At 47.6% G+C, this 19,696-nt stretch overlaps 2 protein-coding genes and 1 pseudogene across 2 annotated transcripts; 2 read left to right on the forward strand and 1 right to left on the reverse strand.

Moving 5' to 3' along the window:
* The first annotated feature begins 2,516 nt into the window (after window positions 1-2,516).
* Window positions 2,517-6,682, forward strand: LOC123428172 (haloalkane dehalogenase 2). The gene is made up of 11 exons (XM_045112351.1): window positions 2,517-2,958; window positions 3,053-3,128; window positions 3,370-3,455; window positions 3,886-3,979; window positions 4,062-4,138; window positions 4,224-4,351; window positions 4,766-4,837; window positions 5,117-5,187; window positions 5,794-5,869; window positions 6,066-6,209; window positions 6,424-6,682. Exons 1-11 carry the CDS (start codon window positions 2,617-2,619, stop codon window positions 6,464-6,466), a joined length of 1,209 nt encoding a protein of 402 aa, XP_044968286.1. The 5' UTR covers window positions 2,517-2,616; the 3' UTR covers window positions 6,467-6,682.
* An 8,732-nt stretch (window positions 6,683-15,414) lies between these two features.
* LOC123428867 lies at window positions 15,415-17,644 on the reverse strand (annotated as a pseudogene).
* A 95-nt stretch (window positions 17,645-17,739) lies between these two features.
* On the forward strand, window positions 17,740-18,519 carry LOC123431058 (putative lipid-binding protein AIR1). Its single transcript, XM_045114871.1, has one exon. It carries the CDS (start codon window positions 17,953-17,955, stop codon window positions 18,346-18,348), a length of 396 nt encoding a protein of 131 aa, XP_044970806.1. The 5' UTR covers window positions 17,740-17,952; the 3' UTR covers window positions 18,349-18,519.
* The last annotated feature ends 1,177 nt before the right edge of the window (window positions 18,520-19,696 follow it).

Here is a 19,696-nt window from a genome sequence, read left to right on the forward strand (position 1 = left end):
CGTCTGATCGGTAGTAGTCAGAGATCCGGGAAATATCATCTGATATTTTCCCCGACCCGTCTATGACGGATAGCACTGCGGTTAGCTCATGCCTAATCCTGCTTTGACATGTCATGCTTAGTGTTTGTATTTGTGTTTATATTTATTGTTTCTTCCCCTCTCTTCTTACTGATAGACCCCGAGACTGACGTTGCTGCCGGGTACATCTACCCTCATGACGATCAGCCCTTTGCCGCAGAGCAGCAAGGCAAGCAAACCCCCCTTGATCATCCCTATATCGCCCATTTCTTTCTCCCTCCTGCTTGCACTAGAATTTTGCTACTATTGTAGATAGCTCCTATATCTGATGCATAGACTGGTTTTGATGAACTGCTACTTTCAGTACCACCCCTTTAAACTTCTTAGTATAGGTGGCTCAGTCATCCCCTCTGACCCCTTAGACTAGTTGCCCCGCTTTATCGTCCAGTCTCGATCAACTGATTGATGAGCCAAGACCCGACACCGCACTTACAACCCCCTAAGTTGTACGACGCTGCAGGGCTACTATCGGGTACCGAGGGTGACACGTCGTTACATACCCTGATGTTAGCATTGTAGTGAAGTTGACCGGTAGTAGTTCTCGGAGGGTGATTCCTCGTGCCCCACCTCCGACAACGACTCTGTCGTACAACCCTTCAAGCTGGTCCAGCGAGGGTGATTCCTCCCTGGCCACCTTTATGGTGTACATCATACGGCATCCATCGAGGGTGATACCTCGGATCCCTCTGATGTTACAACCACACCGTTACTTGATCGTACTACTGGGAACATTGATGAACAATGTTTAACGGGTGGATTCCCGCGTGAATGTGACAAGGTGTGGCTGAGCATTCTGGTCCTTGCCACACATCCTCGAGTTTATTTAAAATGCTAATGGATTTGAGTTTTTGATATGAGTTGGTCGGGAGACCTTTTCGCACTAACCTTCACGTGGGAGAAGTTATGGGTACTCGTCGTGGTGGTATCAGCCGAATCTCTTCAAACATCGGTAATGGAGCAGCGCGTGCTTGAGTGGTCTGGATATGCATCGCGCTTGTATAAGGGGTGCTAGGACTGACCTCAGCCGCCCACGCATCGTGCAAGAGCACAGAGGGCAAGTGGACCCACAATCCCTTTGTGCTTAGGATTTAGACCGACGGGCCGACCTCTTTGTTGAGCTTAGGTGGGGATGCGACGTGTTGATGTTCCGAGGCCGGGCATGACCCAGGAAAGTATGTTCCAGCCAGAGTTTATCAAGCGTGTGGGGTACTGTGGTGCACCCCTGCAGGGAAGAAATAAACTATTCGAATAACTGTGTCCACGGTTACATGACGATTTGGAGTTGTGCCCCGATCTTATAAAACTACAATGGTTACTTAACTCGAATGTTTGCCCCGGGATTGCTTCCTCGCAGGGAGTCGATGAAGGATCTCTGGGCGTGACTTTAATTAATTTTGTTGTAACAATATGACTATTAATTGTGTTACCCCTGTTCTAATCTCGTCTGTTGTTGCAAGACCCCTGAAGATGCTAGTCTTTGATAGGACTAGTCCCATCTCTCTATTCTCGCATTGATGCGGTCAGTCCACATAACCCCCTTCATTTGATACTAATGCATACTTAGCATAGTTTTGATATAAGTCTTGTGAGTACTTTGGATGAGTACTCACTGTTGCTTTGCTCCCCTTTTCCCCGATCTGTTGCTGCGACCAGATGATGGGGCCGAGGAGATGGAGTATCCCGCTGACGACACGTGCTACCCCGACGGTACCTACTACTACGTGGAGGCCGCTGAAGACCAGGAGTAGTTTGAGGTTCCCAGGCAGGAGGCTTCGCCTCGTTCGATCGTTCTATCTTTTATGCTAGCCTTCTCTAAGGCACCCCATGTTTAATGTCTGTACTCAGATATTTGTCGCTTCCGCTGACTCTTGTGTTTCTCGAGCTTCTGTATTCTAGCCCCCGAGGCCCCTGGCTTGTAATATGAAGCTTGTTTGTTTTATTTGTGTCTAGTGTTGTGTTGTGATATCTCTCCGTGAGTCCTTGAGCTTGGTTATACGTATTTGCGTGTATGATTAACGTACGACTAAATTAAGAACGTCACACTCGGCTCGCACGGTCATCGGATATGAAAAGACTATACATTTCTGCAACAAGACCTTCATCGTAAAATAATTCTGCAATAGTACCTGTGTTGCCAAAAATTTATGCAAACCTTTTTGACTTCTCAAAAAAAATTGTAATAAGACTTTTGTCACGAACTTTCTTTTGACAAGACCTTTGTTAAAAAAAAATTATAGCAATAAATAAAATCTAGTATAAGTTTACGCATGTTGGTAAAATTTCTCCCGTATTTTTATAATCCACTAGAATGACGCTTAACCATTCATGAAACGGCTTACGAGGTAATGGATCTTTTCAAAAAATCCACCGGATAGAGAAATCAGGGACGACAGGCAGGGCCCACGGCAATCCAGAGAATCTTGGCTCCCGTGGCTGGCGGGCCGCGGCGCCGCTGAGCCAACCGAAGCATTTCGCCTCGCGGCCACATTCTGCCGGACTCCACCCCCACCGATCCAGGCAGCAGCCACCGCCGCCGCCATGTCCGGCTGCCCCTGCTCCACCTCCGCCTCCTCCTCTCCACTCTCCTTCCTGCCCCCTTCCACTTCCGTCCCCGCCGCTTCAAGGCGCAGCACCGTCGCCTTCCCCTCCTCCTGGCGCGGCCCACGGAGCGGCTGGACGCGACGGAGACGCGCGCGCGCGATAGTCGCCGCGAGCAGCAGCAGCAAGGACGAGAAGGCGGCGGCGGCGGCGGGGGAGGAGGAGGAGGGAGACCCGGCGTTCAACCCGTTCGGGTTCGTCACGGACAACCCGTCGAGCCGCAGCGCCATCCAGCTGCCCGCGTCGCCCGCCCAGGACGGCAATGTCGGCCAGATGCTCTACGTAATGCCCATTCCTCTCGCTCGCCCGATCCATCTTGCTGTGCTTTTCAGCCGCTGATGGCTGATCGTATACGTACGTACATTGTTGCGTGCAGAGGACGGAGGACAAAGGGAGGGAGTACGGCAAGAGCGTGAGATCAGGGGAGTTTCGATGGTTCGTGAGGCAAACAGGTGACTGATTTGCTTCTTCATCTTCGGGTTGCGGAGAGGACTTTGATAATAAACGCGAAAACAAAGCTTGTTGCTGCTGGCTTTGGTGCTGCTGCTATAAAATTGATGTTTTAGCTTGTGTGTGTGTGTGATGTGTCATGTTCTTCAGTATACAAGGATCATCAGAATATTTGTTCCATGTTCTGCAAACACAATCCTCATGTGATTGTTAGTTCTCATACAATTCACAATACAATTGTAGGTTCTCCTGATTCACGGCGTGGGACTATTATGTTTCTTCACGGTGCTCCAACTCAGTCGTTTAGTTATCGCACGGTTATGGCTCAGGTTAGCTTCATTGACCATGCATTCTATACCTTAGTACTATGAAACAACTAGCTGTTCTTGTTTTGCCTTACTTAAAAACAACATTAATAATATTTGAACTGGTCAATTACAAAGATAGCTACATGTTTGGAAGTAAATCATTTACCATTGTACTATCTAGATAATTGTATTGGGTACAAAGTTAGAGCCATACGTTATTTGTGTCATGCCTTGATGCAGATTAACAACCTCAAACTTGACTGTTGTTTTGATTTGGAGAACCAGATGGAAATGACCTTCAATATGCAATTGATAAAATAACAGGGGTTTAATTTTAATCATTTTTGAATGAAACGTTCAAAAAGCTTAAAAATTATGATGTGAATATACACACTTATGCTTTTGTTACAACCAACCATTCCAGCCTCTAAGCAGCTATTGATCTTACTAGATGGCAGATGCTGGCTACCATTGCTTTGCGCCTGACTGGCTAGGATTTGGGTTCAGTGAGATGCCACAGCCTGGATATGGATTCGATTTCAAAGGTGAGGAAATGTCTGTGAAATTCCTGCTACAAATATGTCTATAAAACTAACCAAAGACACATTTATGTTCTACCATTTGTAGAAGAGGAGTTCCATAAGGCATTTGATGAACTTCTTGTTACTCTAAATATCACTGAACCATTCTTCTTAGTTGTCCAGGTACGTATTTGCAAGATTTCGGAAAATCCTTGCCTTGGAAGTTCTCATATGGACTGTCTGAATCATTTCATTCATTTCTTTGTAGGGATTTCTTGTAGGTTCTTATGGTCTGACATGGGCATTGAAGAACTCGAACAAACTTCTTAAGATAGCAATCCTTAACAGCCCACTTACTGTTTCTTCTCCAGTGCCTGGAGTCTTTAAGCAGCTCAGGTGAGCTATTGATGCTTCTCTTTATTCCTTAATTTTAGTTGTTCTACGTTGTAAATTCAACCAGTGTGCTTCAGAAGATTTCAAAACTAGTATGAATCTGAACATTTAAGCAGCGGAAATCCACAACTAAATTGACTTGGAACACACATACGCTCTATTGCTGTCATATCTTTTTTGTTTTCTAACAAAACTCTTTCATCTATTATTTCTTATTTTGGGTAAAGTGTAATGATATTTATTTCATGCAGTGGTTTCGCTATTCAATCCAAAATATTTTTGGAAAGCTGGTGGTGTTATAGATGTTTATTTCACCTAGATTTTTCTTACTTTTCACTAATATTTTAGTTAATATTCTTTTTTTACTTATAAGTTTATACTTATCTATGTGAACTGAGGGAATCTTTTTTAATGCAGGTTCCCACTTCTTGGCGAATTTACCTGCCAAAATGCTATCCTGGCTGAGAGATTCATTGAAGCAGGTAGCCCGTATGTATCCTTGTCGCAAAAACTCTGTTTATTATACCATGCCAGTTTTGTTAGCAGTAGCCCTCTTTGTTTCCTACGAAAGTGCATGCTGCTTGAAACAAGAGAATAACTTCCGTTTATTCTCCAAATGATGCTACTTTTTGTTCATACCCCATCAGTACCTTTGTAGCAGTGTAGCGCACTTATCTGGAAGAGTTTTTCTTTTTTGCAAAAGCCTACGAGAGGCTATCACTCACCTTTGGTGAGAAATTTTCATTTGAACCCCATTTTGTTTGACAGGTACGTGCTGAAGTCAGAGAAGGCCGATGTATACAGATTGCCGTATCTATCAAGTGGTGCACCTGGATTTGGTCTGTCATTACTCGCAGTCTCCTGGTTTTCTTATATTCACTTTCTATTGTCTATGTGCATTAAAAGAAATTTAAATTACCAAACATAGAATCTATTTTTGCTAAAAAAAGGAATGCAAGTTTTACATAGGAAGCCACACATTATTTAACCATGCTTTGGTAACTTTAAATCACCTGAAGCCATGCATCGTCGTTAGGCATAACTATATATACACATGCCTTCCCCTCGGAAAATTGTCTTCACGATATATCTATGCGTATTGACCTAACTATCCTACTATCTGTTAAGCTATCTTATCCAAGGAAAGGTAGTCATATTTTTGCTCTTCAAGACTATCTTATCCAAGTACTTTCCTCTTTGCCTATGCATTTTGTTTCGTAAAATTGCATATGCGTTTTCACTTTATGTGCTTCATTGCATTAACCTTCATTGGAAAAGAAAAAAAAATAGAACCCCACTCAATGCAAAATCTTACACTGATTATATTCTAGTGTTTTGGTTGGCTTGCCATTTTCTTTAATAAATTAGTTAGACTTCCAAATTACTTGTTCTTATTTGTTTGGCAACCTTAACGTCTCACTCTTGTATTTATTTTGTTTTTGTAGCATTACTTGAAACTGCCAGGAAGGCCAATTTTCAAGATGTATTAAGCAGAATTTCGGCTGGATTTTCATCCAACAGGTAGACTTATCCTCCAAAAAAATAATTAAAACAGACAGGCTGTGTCTTTACTTAAGGCTTGGTGTAGTAAGCTCTAGTGTCACTCACTAGTCATTCTGAAGTCTTAACACATGCACCCAGTATAACTATCACGGGCAAATTACTTATCGAGCGTTTTTGCTGTACTGAAACCCTCTTCTGGGTAATGTTCCTGCAGCTGGGACAAACCAATATTGCTGGCATGGGGGGAGTCCGACAAGTACCTACCGCTCTCGATAGCCGAGGAGTTCAAGAAAAACAATCCATCAGTGGTGAAGCTGAAGCCCATCGAAGGAGCCGGTCACATGCCTCAAGAGGACTGGTAATTGCTTCTGTGTGGCAGAGTAAATTCAGTCGATTTGTGTCCTGCTCCTCCACCTGAACCTCATTAAGTATTCACCTGCGCCATATTATTCATGTGGATTATTACCCAGTTTCTGAAAATCACAATACGTGGGTACCATACAAGACACTGTGTGTGCTCGTGCTAACATTGTATGCTTGTGAGGATCACTGACGGCGTTTGCGCTATGCAGGCCAGAGAAGGTGGTGACGGCCCTGAATTCCTTCCTGTATTAGTCCACTGAAGGAGGCCATCCCATCATACAGGGTCAAAGATGTGGTCAATCAGTTGGTATATAGTAACATCATATATAACATTGTACAGTTTAGATGCACAGTGTGTAAATGAAAGGGTTGAGGACAACTTGCGTGTAATATATGTTGGAGTAAATGTACCTATACAACGGCATGATCTTCAGTTACCCAGTTTCTTGAGGAAGCATCTTACCCCAATCAGGTCGAGTTAGGCCAAGAAAACTGTGTTTGGTTTCATACGGGGTGGACTGGCGCATATGAACACGAACCCTAAAACAGTCCAGAGCTTAGCTAGATGGAAACCCTCGAATCAGCATTTTCCAGCGAGTCAGACTAAATGTGGTGCAAGCTCGCGCGTGAGGGAGCAACCAAAAGCGAGTGGGGGATGATGAGAGATGGAATTTGGTGCGGCGGCATGACACGAAATCTAGCCTCATGCGAGGGAGCAACCCAAAAGCGAGTGGGGACGGTGTAGGATCGATTTGTTAAACATTGTAATGTATATCCGGTGTAGAGATAAACCGGTTTAAGTTGTAGCTCTAGAAGGTTGTTGGGATATGACTTGTAGATCAATCCAACACCTAACCACCTTGTAAATCTTATGTAACCCTAGCCGGCGCTATGTGCCTATATTAACACGAAGACGCCCATGCTAAGAAGCAAACATTATCGCATCTGTTTTTACATGGTATCAGAGCTTAACTCTTCCATCGCATCTAGGTCATGTCTTCCTCCTTTGCCGTCGTCATGGCCACCCCCCCCCCCCCCCATCGCATCGCTCGGCCACACCATCACCGAGAAGTTGACCAGAGAGACTTTTCTGGTTTGGGGGGCACAAGTGTTGCCTCATGTCGAGGCTGCCGGCATGATGGGTTACCTTGATGGCTTAATCAAGGAACCGGCCGCGGAGCTCGTCGCGGAGAAGGATGTCTCCGGGAAGAAGGAGCTCGTCGCCACGCCAAACCCCGAACATGCGGTTTGGTTAACTCAGGACCAGCAGGTGCTAACTTTCCTGCTCGCGTCTCTCTCCCGTGATATCCTCCTTCAGGTTAGCAACTACGATACTGTTGCGGTAGCATGGAAGGAGCTTCTCCAGAGCTTCTCCTCGCAGTCACGACGCGTATCATCCAGCTGCAATCGATGATCGGGAGTACCCGAAAGGGTGACTCCTCCGCAGCAGCCTACTTCACCCTGAAGATGAAGGGCCTGGCCGAAGAGCTTGCAGCGCAGCGGTCGGGAAACCCCTGGATGAGGACGGCATCGTCTCTCACGTTCTTCAGGGCTTGATGCACGAGCCCGAGTACAACGGCTTCGTCTCCGCCATCTCCACGCGCACCATCACGGATCAACCCATCGGCCTCGGGGAGCTCTTCTCCCTACTCCTTGCTGCTGAGGCCCGGATCACCGCACAAACCAGTGCCTACTCCGCAAACCTAGCCTCTCGGGGCGGGGGTCATGGTCGTGGAAACGGCGGCGGCAACAACAACTCCCATGGTGGCTACAACAACAATCACACGGGAGCACGCTCCTCCGACAACTCTGGTGGGGGCATCACGCCAAGGTGGTGATCGCGGCGGTGATTGCAAGTTCGAGAACTGCCAAATCTGCAAGGAGAGTGGGCATGGAGCATGGCGCTGCAAGAAGCGCTATGACCGCAGCTACAACAACAACATCCGCAACCCTACGGGTGGTGGAGGCGGAGGTGGTGGAAACCGATCCGTCAACGCTGCTCATTCGTATGGAGTAGATACCAATTGGTATCTTGACACTGGCGCAACCGATCATGTAACGGGAGAAATGGAGAAACTTGTTGTCTATGACCGCTACACCGACACAGAACAAATCCACACAGCTAGTGGTCAAGGTATGAGCATTGCCCATGTTGGTCATTCAGTTTTGTCAACCCCTCATGGCTCATTAGATCTTAACAATATTCTTCACTCTCTCCAAGCCGACAAAAGTCTCCTTTCTGCCTACCAACTCATGCTTGATAATTATGCCTTTCTTGAAGTTTACCCTAAAATTGTTTTTGTTAAGGATCGGGGCACTCGGAGAACCATTCTTCAAAGCAAGAGTAGGGGTTGCTTGTGGCCAGTCTCTGGCCGTCAAGAGGCTCCTCATCCACAATCCCTTGGAGTGGTCAAACCATCTACCTCGCGGTGGCACAAACGCTTAGGGCATCCTGCCTTACCGGTGGTCCAGAAAGTTCTTCATGATTTTTGTCTTCCTATCTCCAATAAAAAAGATCATTTGCTAGTGTGTGATTCGTGTCAAAAGGCCAAGAGCCATCAGCTTCACTATTCTCGTTCCAATAGTGTGTCAAAGTTTACCTTAGAACTTGTGTTCTCAGATGTATGGGGTCCTGGACCCGTTTCTGTAGGCAGGCAAAAGTATTATGTGAGTTTTATAGATGATTTCAGTAAATTCAGCTGGATTTATTTACTCAAAAACAAATTTGACGTCTTTGAGAAATTTCATCTCTTTCAACAACTTGTTGAGCGTCAATTTGATCGTAAAATTCTTGCTATGCAAACCGATTGAGGAGGAGAATATCAACACCTAAACACTTTTTTGAGCACATTGGGATTGCACATCATGTTTCGTGTCCCCACGCTCACCAGCAAAATGGATCCGCTGAGAGGAAGCATCGCCACATTGTGGAAGTTGGTCTCTCACTTCTTGCTCATGCTTTTATGCCATTAAAGTTTTGGGATGAAGCCTTCTCCACCGCTGTATATCTTATCAACAGTGTCCCTAGTAGAGTTATTCACAATCAAACACCTCTTGAATGTCTCTATGGCATCAAACCAAACTATAATTTCCTTCGCATCTTTGGTTGTGCCGTTTGGCCTAACTTACGCCCTTTCAACAAACATAAGCTTGAATTTTGGTCCAAGCAATGTGTCTTATTAGGGTATAGCACCATGCACAAAGGATACAAGTGTCTTGATGTAGCCTTCGGTCGGGTCTATGTTTCACGTGATGTGGTATTTGATGAGCAAGTTTTTACCTTTGCACAACTTCATCCCAATGCAGGTGCACAACTCCGCAAGGAACTCATTTTGCTACCCTCCCACCTTCTCCCTTCATCGCCATTACCTCTAGGAGAAGGGGACAATACTGCTGACAATATGCCAATGTCTCATACCTCTACCGCTGATAATTTTCCGGATGCAAGTTTGCAGGAAAATGATGCTGAAAATGGCGCAAACATGCATGATTTCATGTCTCCAAACAGTGCAGGTCCTTCCACAAAAAATCCGGCGGCATCTGCCACAGGATCCGCCTCGGGATCTGCTGTGCCAGGCGCATCCGCCTCGGAATTTGGTACGTGAGGTGTTGTTGTGCCAGGCGCATCCGCCTCGGGCCTTGGCGCGCCAGATGCTGCACCAGGTGATGCGCCGCTGGTCGGGCCCTCGGGTGCTGCGACACGCCTCCCAGGCGCGGGGACAGGTGGGTCCCCGGCGCGTGCTGCTGCACAGTCTCCGCTGGCCAGAACAGGGCCATGTGGGTTGGCGGTTGGCCCCTCGGGCGCGACGCCCGGTGGATCGCCCGCGTGAGGATCAAGCGCAGCGGCAGGTGGGTCACCAGCGCGTGGCGCGGACTCGCATGTAGCCGACGCGTCACCAACCGAATCCCTACAGGAGTCGCTATAGGAGTCTACCCCAGGATCTTCTGTGGACTCCGGATCTGCCGATTCTTCCTCGTCAAACCGCCTTCAGCAACAGCTTTCACGCCCAGCCCTGCCTCCACCTGAGCGTGCACACACCAGATCTCTGGGTGGAGTTATTAAACCAAAGGTATATCGTGATGGTTGTATCTGTTGGGGCTTATTTTGTGCCACAGGTGAACCACAGACTTTAAAAGAAGCGCTTGGTGAGCCTCGATGGAGGGAGGCAATGAATGAGGAGTTTTCTGCTCTCATGACAAACAAGACTTTGCGCTTAGTCCCTCCGGCCATGGGCGGAAATATCATTGATTGCAAATGGGTGTATAAGGTAAAAAGGAAATCTGATGGCAGTGTTGACAGGTATAAAGCACGCCTGGTTGCCAAGGGACTTAAACAGAGGTATGACATTGACTATGAGGACACGTTTAGTCCTGTGGTTAAAGCTGCTACGATTAGGTTTATCCTTTCTATTGCAGTGTCCCGAAATTGGTGCATGAGACAACTAGATGTGAAGAATGCGTTCTTGCATGGCATTCTAGAAGAGGAAGTGTTCATGAGGCGACCTCCTAGGTATGAAAATCCTAACTCACCTCATCATGTGTGCAAGCTTGAGAAGGCATTATATGGGTTGAAACAGACACCTAGGGCTTGGTACTATTGGTTGTCTTCAAAACTACAATCTCTAGGTTTTGTTCCATCAAAAGGAGATACCTCACTTTTCTTCTATCATAAGCATGGAGTCGCTATTTTTATGCTCATTTATGTTGATGATATTGTGGTCACAAGTTCCTCTCCTCAAGCGGTGGAGGCTCTTCTTAAGGATCTAGGCAAGGACTTTGCACTTAAGGATCTTGGGGATTTGCACTTCTTCCTTGGCATTGAGGTAAAACGTGTACGTACTGGAATTCTTTTGTCACACGAAAAGTATGTACAGGAAATACTCCAGTGAATAGGGATGAAGGGATGTAAACCTTCTACCACTCCCTTGTCTACTTTTGAAAAACTGTCTCTTCATGATGGAGAAATATTGGGAGCAGAGGACTCCACCCAATACAGGAGTATTGTAGGTGCATTACAATACTTGACACTGACTAGGCCTGATATTTCATACTCAGTAAATAAAGTGTGCCAGTTTTTATATGCTCCTACTAGTGTACATTGGACAGCAGTAAAGAGGATACTGAGATATCTTCAGGGAACAAAGAGTCATGGACTTAAAATCAGCAAAACAGACTCTATGCTTGTAAGTGCTTTCTCAGATGCGGATTGGACAGGGTGTCCTGATGATAGTAGATCCACTAGAGGTTTTGTTGTTTTCCTTGGAGGTAATCTAGTCTCATGGAGTGCTCGTAAGCAACCTACAGTGTCCAGGTCAAGTACTGAAGCTAAGTATAAGGCCTTAGCCAATGCAACTGCTGAGATCATTTGGGTTCAGAATTTGTTGACAGAATTGGGTGTTCTACATCCAAGGGCAGCCTCATTGTGGTGTGATAATCTTGGTGCAACATATTTGTCTGCTAATCCCATCTTTCATGCCAGGACAAAGCACATCGAGATTGATTACCATTTTGTTTGTGAACGAGTGGCAGACAAGCTATTGAATATTAGATTTGTACCAACTGATGATCAAGTTGGAGATGGTTTTACTAAACCACTTACTGTTCGGCAGTTAGAAGCATTTAGAAACTCAACTTAGATAGTTGTAATTGAGGGGGGGGGGTGTTAAACATTGTAATGTATATCCGGTGTAGAGATAAACCGGTTTAAGTTGTAGCTCTAGAAGGTTGTTGGGTTATGACTTGTAGATCAATCCAACACCTAACCACCCTGTAAATCTTATGTAACCCTAGCCGGCGCTATGTGCCTATATTAACACGAAGACACCCCTGCTAAGAAGCAAGCATTATCGCATCTGTTTTTACACGATTTTCATATTGCTCAAGACACCCTCGATGTCGACTAGGTTATGGACACACGGATGAGGCTGGTAGTTTAGGCAGCAACACATATAGGTGTGATTTAGGCATGGCTCGTGTTCATGCAAGAGAGATGTTCGTCATGGTGAGAGGCATGCCATCAATTATGGTCCAATGTTTATCCAAGATCAGGCGAGGATCGCGAATCTGAACTACATCTATAACTGCTACGACAAAGAGGCCATGTGGATGTTTCGAATGAATAGAGCACAATTTGCCAGACTTGTCCAGACCTTCAGGAGCAGGGAGCTGCTACAAGATAGCATCCATGCTAGTGTGGATGAGTAACTGCCATGTTTCTCCATGTTGTTGGTCGTAACCAGAGGTTCAGAGTTATTCACAACACATTCAGGAGATCAATGAAGAACATCTCAAGGTACTTCAGGCAAGTGCTCTATGTTCCGAGAGCTCAGAGGAGATATGACCAGGTCACCAACCGGCCAGACTCCTTTCAAGATTCGCACTAGCCCAATATGGCATCCATACTTCAAGGTGAGCACTGACAATATGTAGTTCGTGGCTTGAAATGCTTATATTGTTCAGGGTGAGCACTAACACAATCTTGTAATGCATTTTAGGATTGCATTGGGACAATAGATGGTATTCATTTCACTACCGGAGTATCGAGGTCACAATCTGCAATATACAGGTGGGAGGAAACACTTCATGTTGTTGACTTCGATCCGAAGTTCACCTATGTGATGGCTGGTTGGGAAGGCTCGGCACACGATGCTAACATTCTCAATGACAGCATGAGTCGTCCTGGTGGCATCAACATTCTCGATGGAAAGTTCTACATAATAGATGTTGTCTATGCATGCCGGCGAGGTGTCCTTCCACCCTTCGGAAAAGTCAAGTACCATCTGAACGAGTTCGTTGGTAGGAACTATCCTAGGACTCCACAAAAGTTGTTCAATCTCATACACTCAATCCTTAGAGTTATTATTGAGTGGGCATTTGAAACTCTAAAGAACATGTTTAAGATCCTAGATCACAAGTCATTCCACACTTTCCCGCTTTCCCCCCACACAGGTTAAGCTTATTCTTACTTGTTGCATTCTGCATAACTGGATCCTGTAATGGTGTTGTGATGGACTGGCGCCTAAGGAGGAAGATGTGACGCCTGATGATGTTGTTAGCTCCGACCATGGTGTGGAGGTATTTGACAACGAAGCCTGAAAAAATAAAATGATTTAGTAGGCACAAGTAATATGGGATAACAGAGGTGAGACAAGGATCTGAAGAAGAAGAAGAAGAGCAAGAGCAACAACAAAAGAAGAGGAAGAAGCAGCAACAACAGAATAGGAAGAGAAGAGGAAGAGGATGGACTGCGATCTAGTTAGCATCAATGATGAATTTTTCCCTATTCAGCCATGTGACTCTTAATAATGTGTATTTTCATTCCATAGTAGTTAGGATGAACGTAATTTATTTCGTAGCTAGGAGTGAAAGTATGTTCAGATCGTGTGTGGTGAGAGCATCTTCAATAGATGCGTAAAAATATCAAGCACTAGTTTTACAGTGTCATTGCAGCACTTTTAGCGTGCCGCGGCCAATGTTGGTTTTCCACATGCCCAAAAATTCGCGCGCAAAAGAACACGCAGTGCAAATTATGAAGCGCGTGTGGTTTGGCGCCCCAAATTTGCAGCGTGTGATAGCGTTTTTGAGCGCATGTTCAAAAAAAATTACGTGTGCACTATTTTGCAGCATCTGTTGGAGCGTGTCCAGCGTCCAAAAAGTTGTTTTTATCACGCGGAACAGTTTTTGGACGTCTGTTGGAAGTGAATTGCAAAAAAATACCACATTTCATGCATGTGTTACGAAAAACCACCTAGTCACTAATTTATTGCAAAAATCATCGCGTATTCAATAATATTTTTGCGGAAAGCACTGAGATTTAGCCCGTTTGCTCACTTTCTGACAAGTGGAGCCAGATTGTAAGGAGATGATTTGGTAAAAAATTGGCATACTACTCCGTGGATTTCACGAAGACACCCTTATTCAGAAAATGAGAAAGCAACCAGCCCCCTCCCACCCTCATCGTCTCCCTCCTCCTCTCTGGTCACCGTGAGGCTCTGGCGAGACGACCTCCCTCCTCCCTAGTCCTGCTAGCGGGGTGGGGCGGGCTCCCTCCTCCCTGGCCGTCGGCTCGTCCCTAGCCGGTGTACTGCTGGAGCTCCACCGGCCGACGAGTGCTCCCCACCGGTGTGGCTACCCACGGCTGCTGATGCTCGCCGTCACAGGTACTCATCATTGCGGCTACCCGGGGACGACGGCCAAGACTAGGAGGTGGCGGTGGCCCTAGTGGAGCACTTCGGGATCCGGTGCCTGGACGGCACGCGCGTGAGCCTTGAGGTGCTCAAGCAGTGCGCCGGCGTGCTGCTGCTCGAGTCCAGCCTCCGTGGCGACGTGCCCGTCGGCTCCACGTGCAGGAGCAAGCTAGCGCCACCGCTGCTCGCTACTCGTGGTCGCACCGCTGTTGCCTGCCGCCGCAGCTCGCTACTCGCGGTCGTGTCGCTACTGTCTGCCGCTGCTGCTCGCTACTCACGGTCGTGCCGCTCCTGCTCGCCGCCGATGTCGCCCGCCGCTCCTACTTGTTGCCGCGGCCGCTCGGAGAAGCACCACGGCCGCGACGGCCAGGATAGGAGGAAGGGGTTGATTGCTTTTCTATTTAAGTTCTAAGGGTGTGTTTGTAATTTTTTCACCAAATAATCTCCTTACAATCTGGATCAAACGGGCTAAATCACTCAATCAGTGCTTTTTGCAAAAATATTATTGAATACGCGATGATTTTTGCAACAAATTAGTGACTAGGTGGTTTTCTGCAACACATGTCCGAAATATGATGGTTTTTGCAATTCAGTCAGCATCTGTTGCAGATGCTCTAAGGTCACAACTAGCAAGAAGTGGTGACACCACCTTATGCAAATTGCAACCAAACAACATGTCCTGTGTGAGTTTACTACAATGCAGGCAAGCAAATGGTTAGTCAAAACTAGAGCATCTCCAGCCGTTTGGCCCCCAGTGCACCCGGCAAATGCCTTTTTGGTGTTGCGTCGGCGCTTTTTCCGTCCTGGCGGCGAGCGAGTTTTCAGCCGCACCCCCGGGTTTTGGCCCCCAGACGCCAACTTTTTTAAATTTGTCTTTCCCGTTGCCCAAAAGACACCACGAGTTCGGCGATCATCATGCCACAAGTCAGTGATCAGCATGTACCATAGTTCGGCGAGATCAAACAGACCCATTAGTTCGGCGATCAGAAGGAGGGATAGTAGGGATGAAACGAATCAAACGGTCGGCTCGTCGTAATGTGGCTCCTCTGCCACGGGACTTGCAAGGGTCGGGCTCGTCATCGGTGTAGTCGGGCTCGTCATCGGCGTGGTTTCTGCGCTCGGGCTGGGCGTCGTCGTTGGTGTTGTCGTCGTGGTTGCTACTGTGGTCGCCGCCGGCACGGGCATCTGGTTTAAGATGAGGTCGCGCTCCACGAGGTACCACGCCTTCACCTGCTCGTCCATCGTTAACGTGTCTGCCCTCATCAAGAACGCCAGGTCGATGTTCCTCTTCTTTGCAGCGATGTTGGTCCTGTGAAGGTCGAGCTTGGCGTGTTGGTTCGTCATCAATGTCGACCACCGTGTGTTGGATTTCTCCTCCCTCCTGGCAGCGCTGCTCTTTGCATCGGTGATGCATTGCTCAATCGAAGATTGCAGTGGTTCGGCAGCGGGCGTCGCGTCGCTCGCCACCCTGGCTTTTTTGGTGCCATCGGGATGCTCGTTTGCCACAGCCGGGGCACGCGCGTCCGGATTGTAGGTCTCCTTGGCCTTGTCGAGAGCGAGCCGAACTTCCCTCCACTTCTTGCACGACTCAATCCTGGAGAACACGTGAAGGAACTTGAACTCTTGATCCTCGTTGTCAGCGCGATACATGACGAACATCCGAACCATCTTCACAACCGCGGACAAAAGATGTCGGTAAAGTACACGGCGACGCGACGAACTATGTCCATACATGACCCTCGACGTTGGCGCCACTTTCCAGGCAAGCAGCGACCTCCTCGACGATCCCATGCCACTTGTTGCAGGCCGTCTGGATCGCCGACCAGTGGTTCAACATGGCCTTCTCGTTGCGGTCCATGTGGACGTGGACGAAGTCAGGGTTGACCAGCTTGCGTTCATCGAACGCCATCTTGATCCTCGTCCACTACGTTTCGGTGTTCTGATTCTCGCCGGTGATCGGGTCCATGCTGACGGTCTTCCATGCTTCGGCAAGGCACTCGTCTTCCTTTGACGTCCACTTTACGCGGGGTTCGGCTGGCTTGGTGTTCGACGCCCGCTTTTTCTCCCCCCTTCTTCTTCAGCACTAGTTCCGGTTCCACCTTCACCGGCTCTTCCTCCCCTTTCCTCCTCGGCGTTGTCGATCTCATCGTCAATGTCGCCGGGGTGTCCATTGTTTCATCCCGCACGTCGTACCCCGGGTAGGACGTGGTGGCGATGGAGCCGCTCGTGATGATCTCGTCAATGTCGGCGTCGGTGTGGTTACACTGCAGCGCGGAAGCAGGCGTGAATGGAATGGCACCATGGCGCAGAGGCGGCGCAGGCGAGGCTACTTACGAGTACGTCGGCGGCGAGTAGATGTACTGGGTGTTGAGGCCGGCATTGAACACGGGGGAGGGAGTATGCGGGTTGTGCCTGAAGGCCGGTGGGGAGGAACGCAGCGGCGCGCCATGCGGGGAGATGGTGTTGGGGTTGAAACTGCCATGCGCGTGTGTTTGTGTTGGCGAGTGAAGATGCTCTTAGTTCCTTCACGCAGCTAGCCTAGATGAGACAACCAAACTATATACAGATGATGATTTTTTTAATCTGTTTTTTTTCAATCGGATCATTGAAAAACACATGCAATGCAGTTAAAATGAATGCAACTAACCAAACACGTCCTAGTTGAACTTGAATAGCTAGCTGTGGACCGGGGGGCTGGCGGCCGCGAGCAGCTGCCCTCTGCTGCTGTTGCTTACTGTCATGGACACGGACTGACCTTGGTCGTAGCGCCTGCCGCCGGATCTATCACCATTCACCAGCTGCCAGCCCCTAGCACATGGGCATGGCGTGCATGGAGCCATCAGCCATGGACCAACCAAACCAACAGATCGTATCCCTATCGATCGATCGGAACTCTTCTGCCCTACTCCACAGAGAACCTACAGGTCTGCGCTGCTGCGTGCGTGGAGGAGATCCTGACCAAAGGCTGAAGCTAGCAACACGCTAGCTAGCTAAGGCGACCCTGGCGCCATTGGCGGCATGCATGCCTGCGGCCCCGGCGTCTTCCTGTGGCCTGTGCCTGCCTTGTTCCCTTCGACGAAGCCATCCCATCGTCACATGAGCTCCCAACGTACGTTACGTACGCAGCGCATTCATGGAGAAAACGCCCATACTCCATACGCTGGTTGGCTCTGGCTGTACTATCGGCCGGGACGCGGCCATGGATCGATGGACCACCGGCCGGCCGGCCGGAGCTGCCCACCATCGCCAGTCATTCCACGCGAGCGGATATCGATCATCACATTCAGGAATTCAGGATCATGTCACAGCCTCACAATCACAGGTGCAAATAATGCCGAACACACACCATGTAGTCCATTGTATTGTAAAATAAAAGTAAATCGAGTAGGAAATTTTGGACCTGTATGTACGTCGCAAAATATACTGTGCTGTTTTTTTTACGGCACGGCCGTGCGTGGCAGTATAAAAAAGGCATGAAAATGTGCATCGCAAACACTAGCTTAGCACGCGTGGCGACGTACGGCAAAGCAAAGCCACAGCCAGAGCGCAAGAATGGCTCGCCGGGGCACCACCATGTCAGTCCTCGCGCTCCTCCTCGCCGCGGCGACGCTCTCGTGCGCCGCCGCGTTTCCCACGGCCGGCGGCGCGCCACGCAGGGCGCTGTGGGCGAAGAGCCTCCCGGCCGACCCGTTCTGCCCGTGGGAGGCCGTCAAGTTCGGGGCGTGCGCGGCCGTGCTCGGCCTCGCGGACGCGCAGGCCGGCGCGCAGCTCGGGAGCGAGTGCTGCCAGCTCGTGGGCGGACTCGCCGCGGCGGAGGCGGCCGCGTGCCTCTGCGTCGCCGCCAAGGAGGTCGTGCTCGGCCTCGTCTCCGCCGAGTGGTCCGTCGGCGTCGAGCTCCTCGCCAGCGCCTGCAAGACGGAGATCCCCGACGGCTTCAAGTGCGTCTGACATGTTGTATTGTTTCGTTTGGTGGAAGCGAGCGCCCATGCATTGAGTCATATCCACGTGAAAAGATTGCTTTCTTCTTTGCCTTTTTTGGCTTCCCTGGGTATGCAAATGCAATGGCATATTTTGCGTGGACTATATATGGATCAATCTCAATTTAATTGTGTTGCTTGACACGAAGGAGATACTATTATTTACAATTAACTTCGTCTGAACATTTAGTTAATTACTGGAGTAGGCTTGGTCTCATTTGAAGACAGTTAGCATCAACGTTTGTGTTGATACGAACATCCCCTTTTTATGGTGCATCACCCTCAAAATGGGACAGCATTCCACATTAAAGAAAATACCCAAAAGCTAACGCGTTTGCAATTTGTGCATACGCCTTCATTACCATTCATTTTACCACGTCAAAACAGATGATATCAACGGATTTTTTTTGTTTTTTGGCTTAAAAATGTTTTATCATCTAATTAAAATATTCAATTAAAAATTTGTTTTCATCATTAAATCCGTATCGACGAGATCTTCAAAACTAGATCACATGTCGATATGTTTCGATGAATTTTATTTTGGACAACAGTTGTCATGATGTTACACTATAATTGCTATAGTGTTTACACTAAAGTTTGCCATGACATGTTCTATCTATTTTTTCTTTTAGGTTTAAAGCTACCGGTATATTTTTCAACTATTTTTTATGGTAAAAAAAATTATAAGTAATTAATCACCGCAAATTTAATGCATGGATCATGGCAATCCTTTACTAATCCATCAAAATTTACTTCTAAAGGTAAAAGAAAAAAATACCTGAAACATATCATGGCAACTTCAGTGTAAACACCATGATAATTCATGTGCAATATACATGGCAACTTTTAAACCAAAAAAAGTCGTTGGAACATATTGATATGAGATCTAGTTTTGAATATCTCGTCGTGATTGATTTAATGGTGAAAACGGATCTCTGATCATATTTTTCATTAAGAGATAAAACATTTTAAAAATTGGAAATTAAAAAAGATCCCACATGCATCCATGCGGTGACTTGGCGCAATCTGCGTGTTATATGCGTTTAGATGGATGTTGCTCCCACCACACATATGGATGTTATCGTGATCCAAAGAAATATTATTAGTTCTGAAAAATTGGACGGAAACCGGATACGAAGGTAGGAAGCACCAACCCGTCATCAAAGCAACGAAGCCATAACAAGCACACCACACAAAACCCCCGTCAAGAAAAATCCTTTTCCACATCAAGTCATCAACCCACCCGCCACGGAGCAAGCCAGATCGGGCACTACCCGTCTAAAGAGGAGGCATGAAGACCACGATAGGCTCCTGAAGGA

Source organism: Hordeum vulgare, chromosome 2H (genome assembly GCF_904849725.1).
Source record: "Hordeum vulgare subsp. vulgare chromosome 2H, MorexV3_pseudomolecules_assembly, whole genome shotgun sequence".
NCBI lineage: Eukaryota > Viridiplantae > Streptophyta > Magnoliopsida > Poales > Poaceae > Hordeum > Hordeum vulgare.

What these genes read in the sequence shown, in the direction of transcription:
- LOC123428172 (XM_045112351.1), top strand. Translation starts at nt 2,617, where the DNA reads ATGTCCGGCTGCCCCTGCTCCACCTCCGCCTCCTCCTCTCCACTCTCC. An exon ending in ATATGGATTCGATTTCAAAG is followed by an intron (nt 3,980 to 4,061) that starts GTGAGGAAATGT and finishes TACCATTTGTAG; the next exon opens with AAGAGGAGTTCCATAAGGCA. An exon ending in GCTGGATTTTCATCCAACAG is followed by an intron (nt 5,870 to 6,065) that starts GTAGACTTATCC and finishes ATGTTCCTGCAG; the next exon opens with CTGGGACAAACCAATATTGC.
- LOC123431058 (XM_045114871.1), top strand. Translation starts at nt 17,953, where the DNA reads ATGGCTCGCCGGGGCACCACCATGTCAGTCCTCGCGCTCCTCCTCGCC.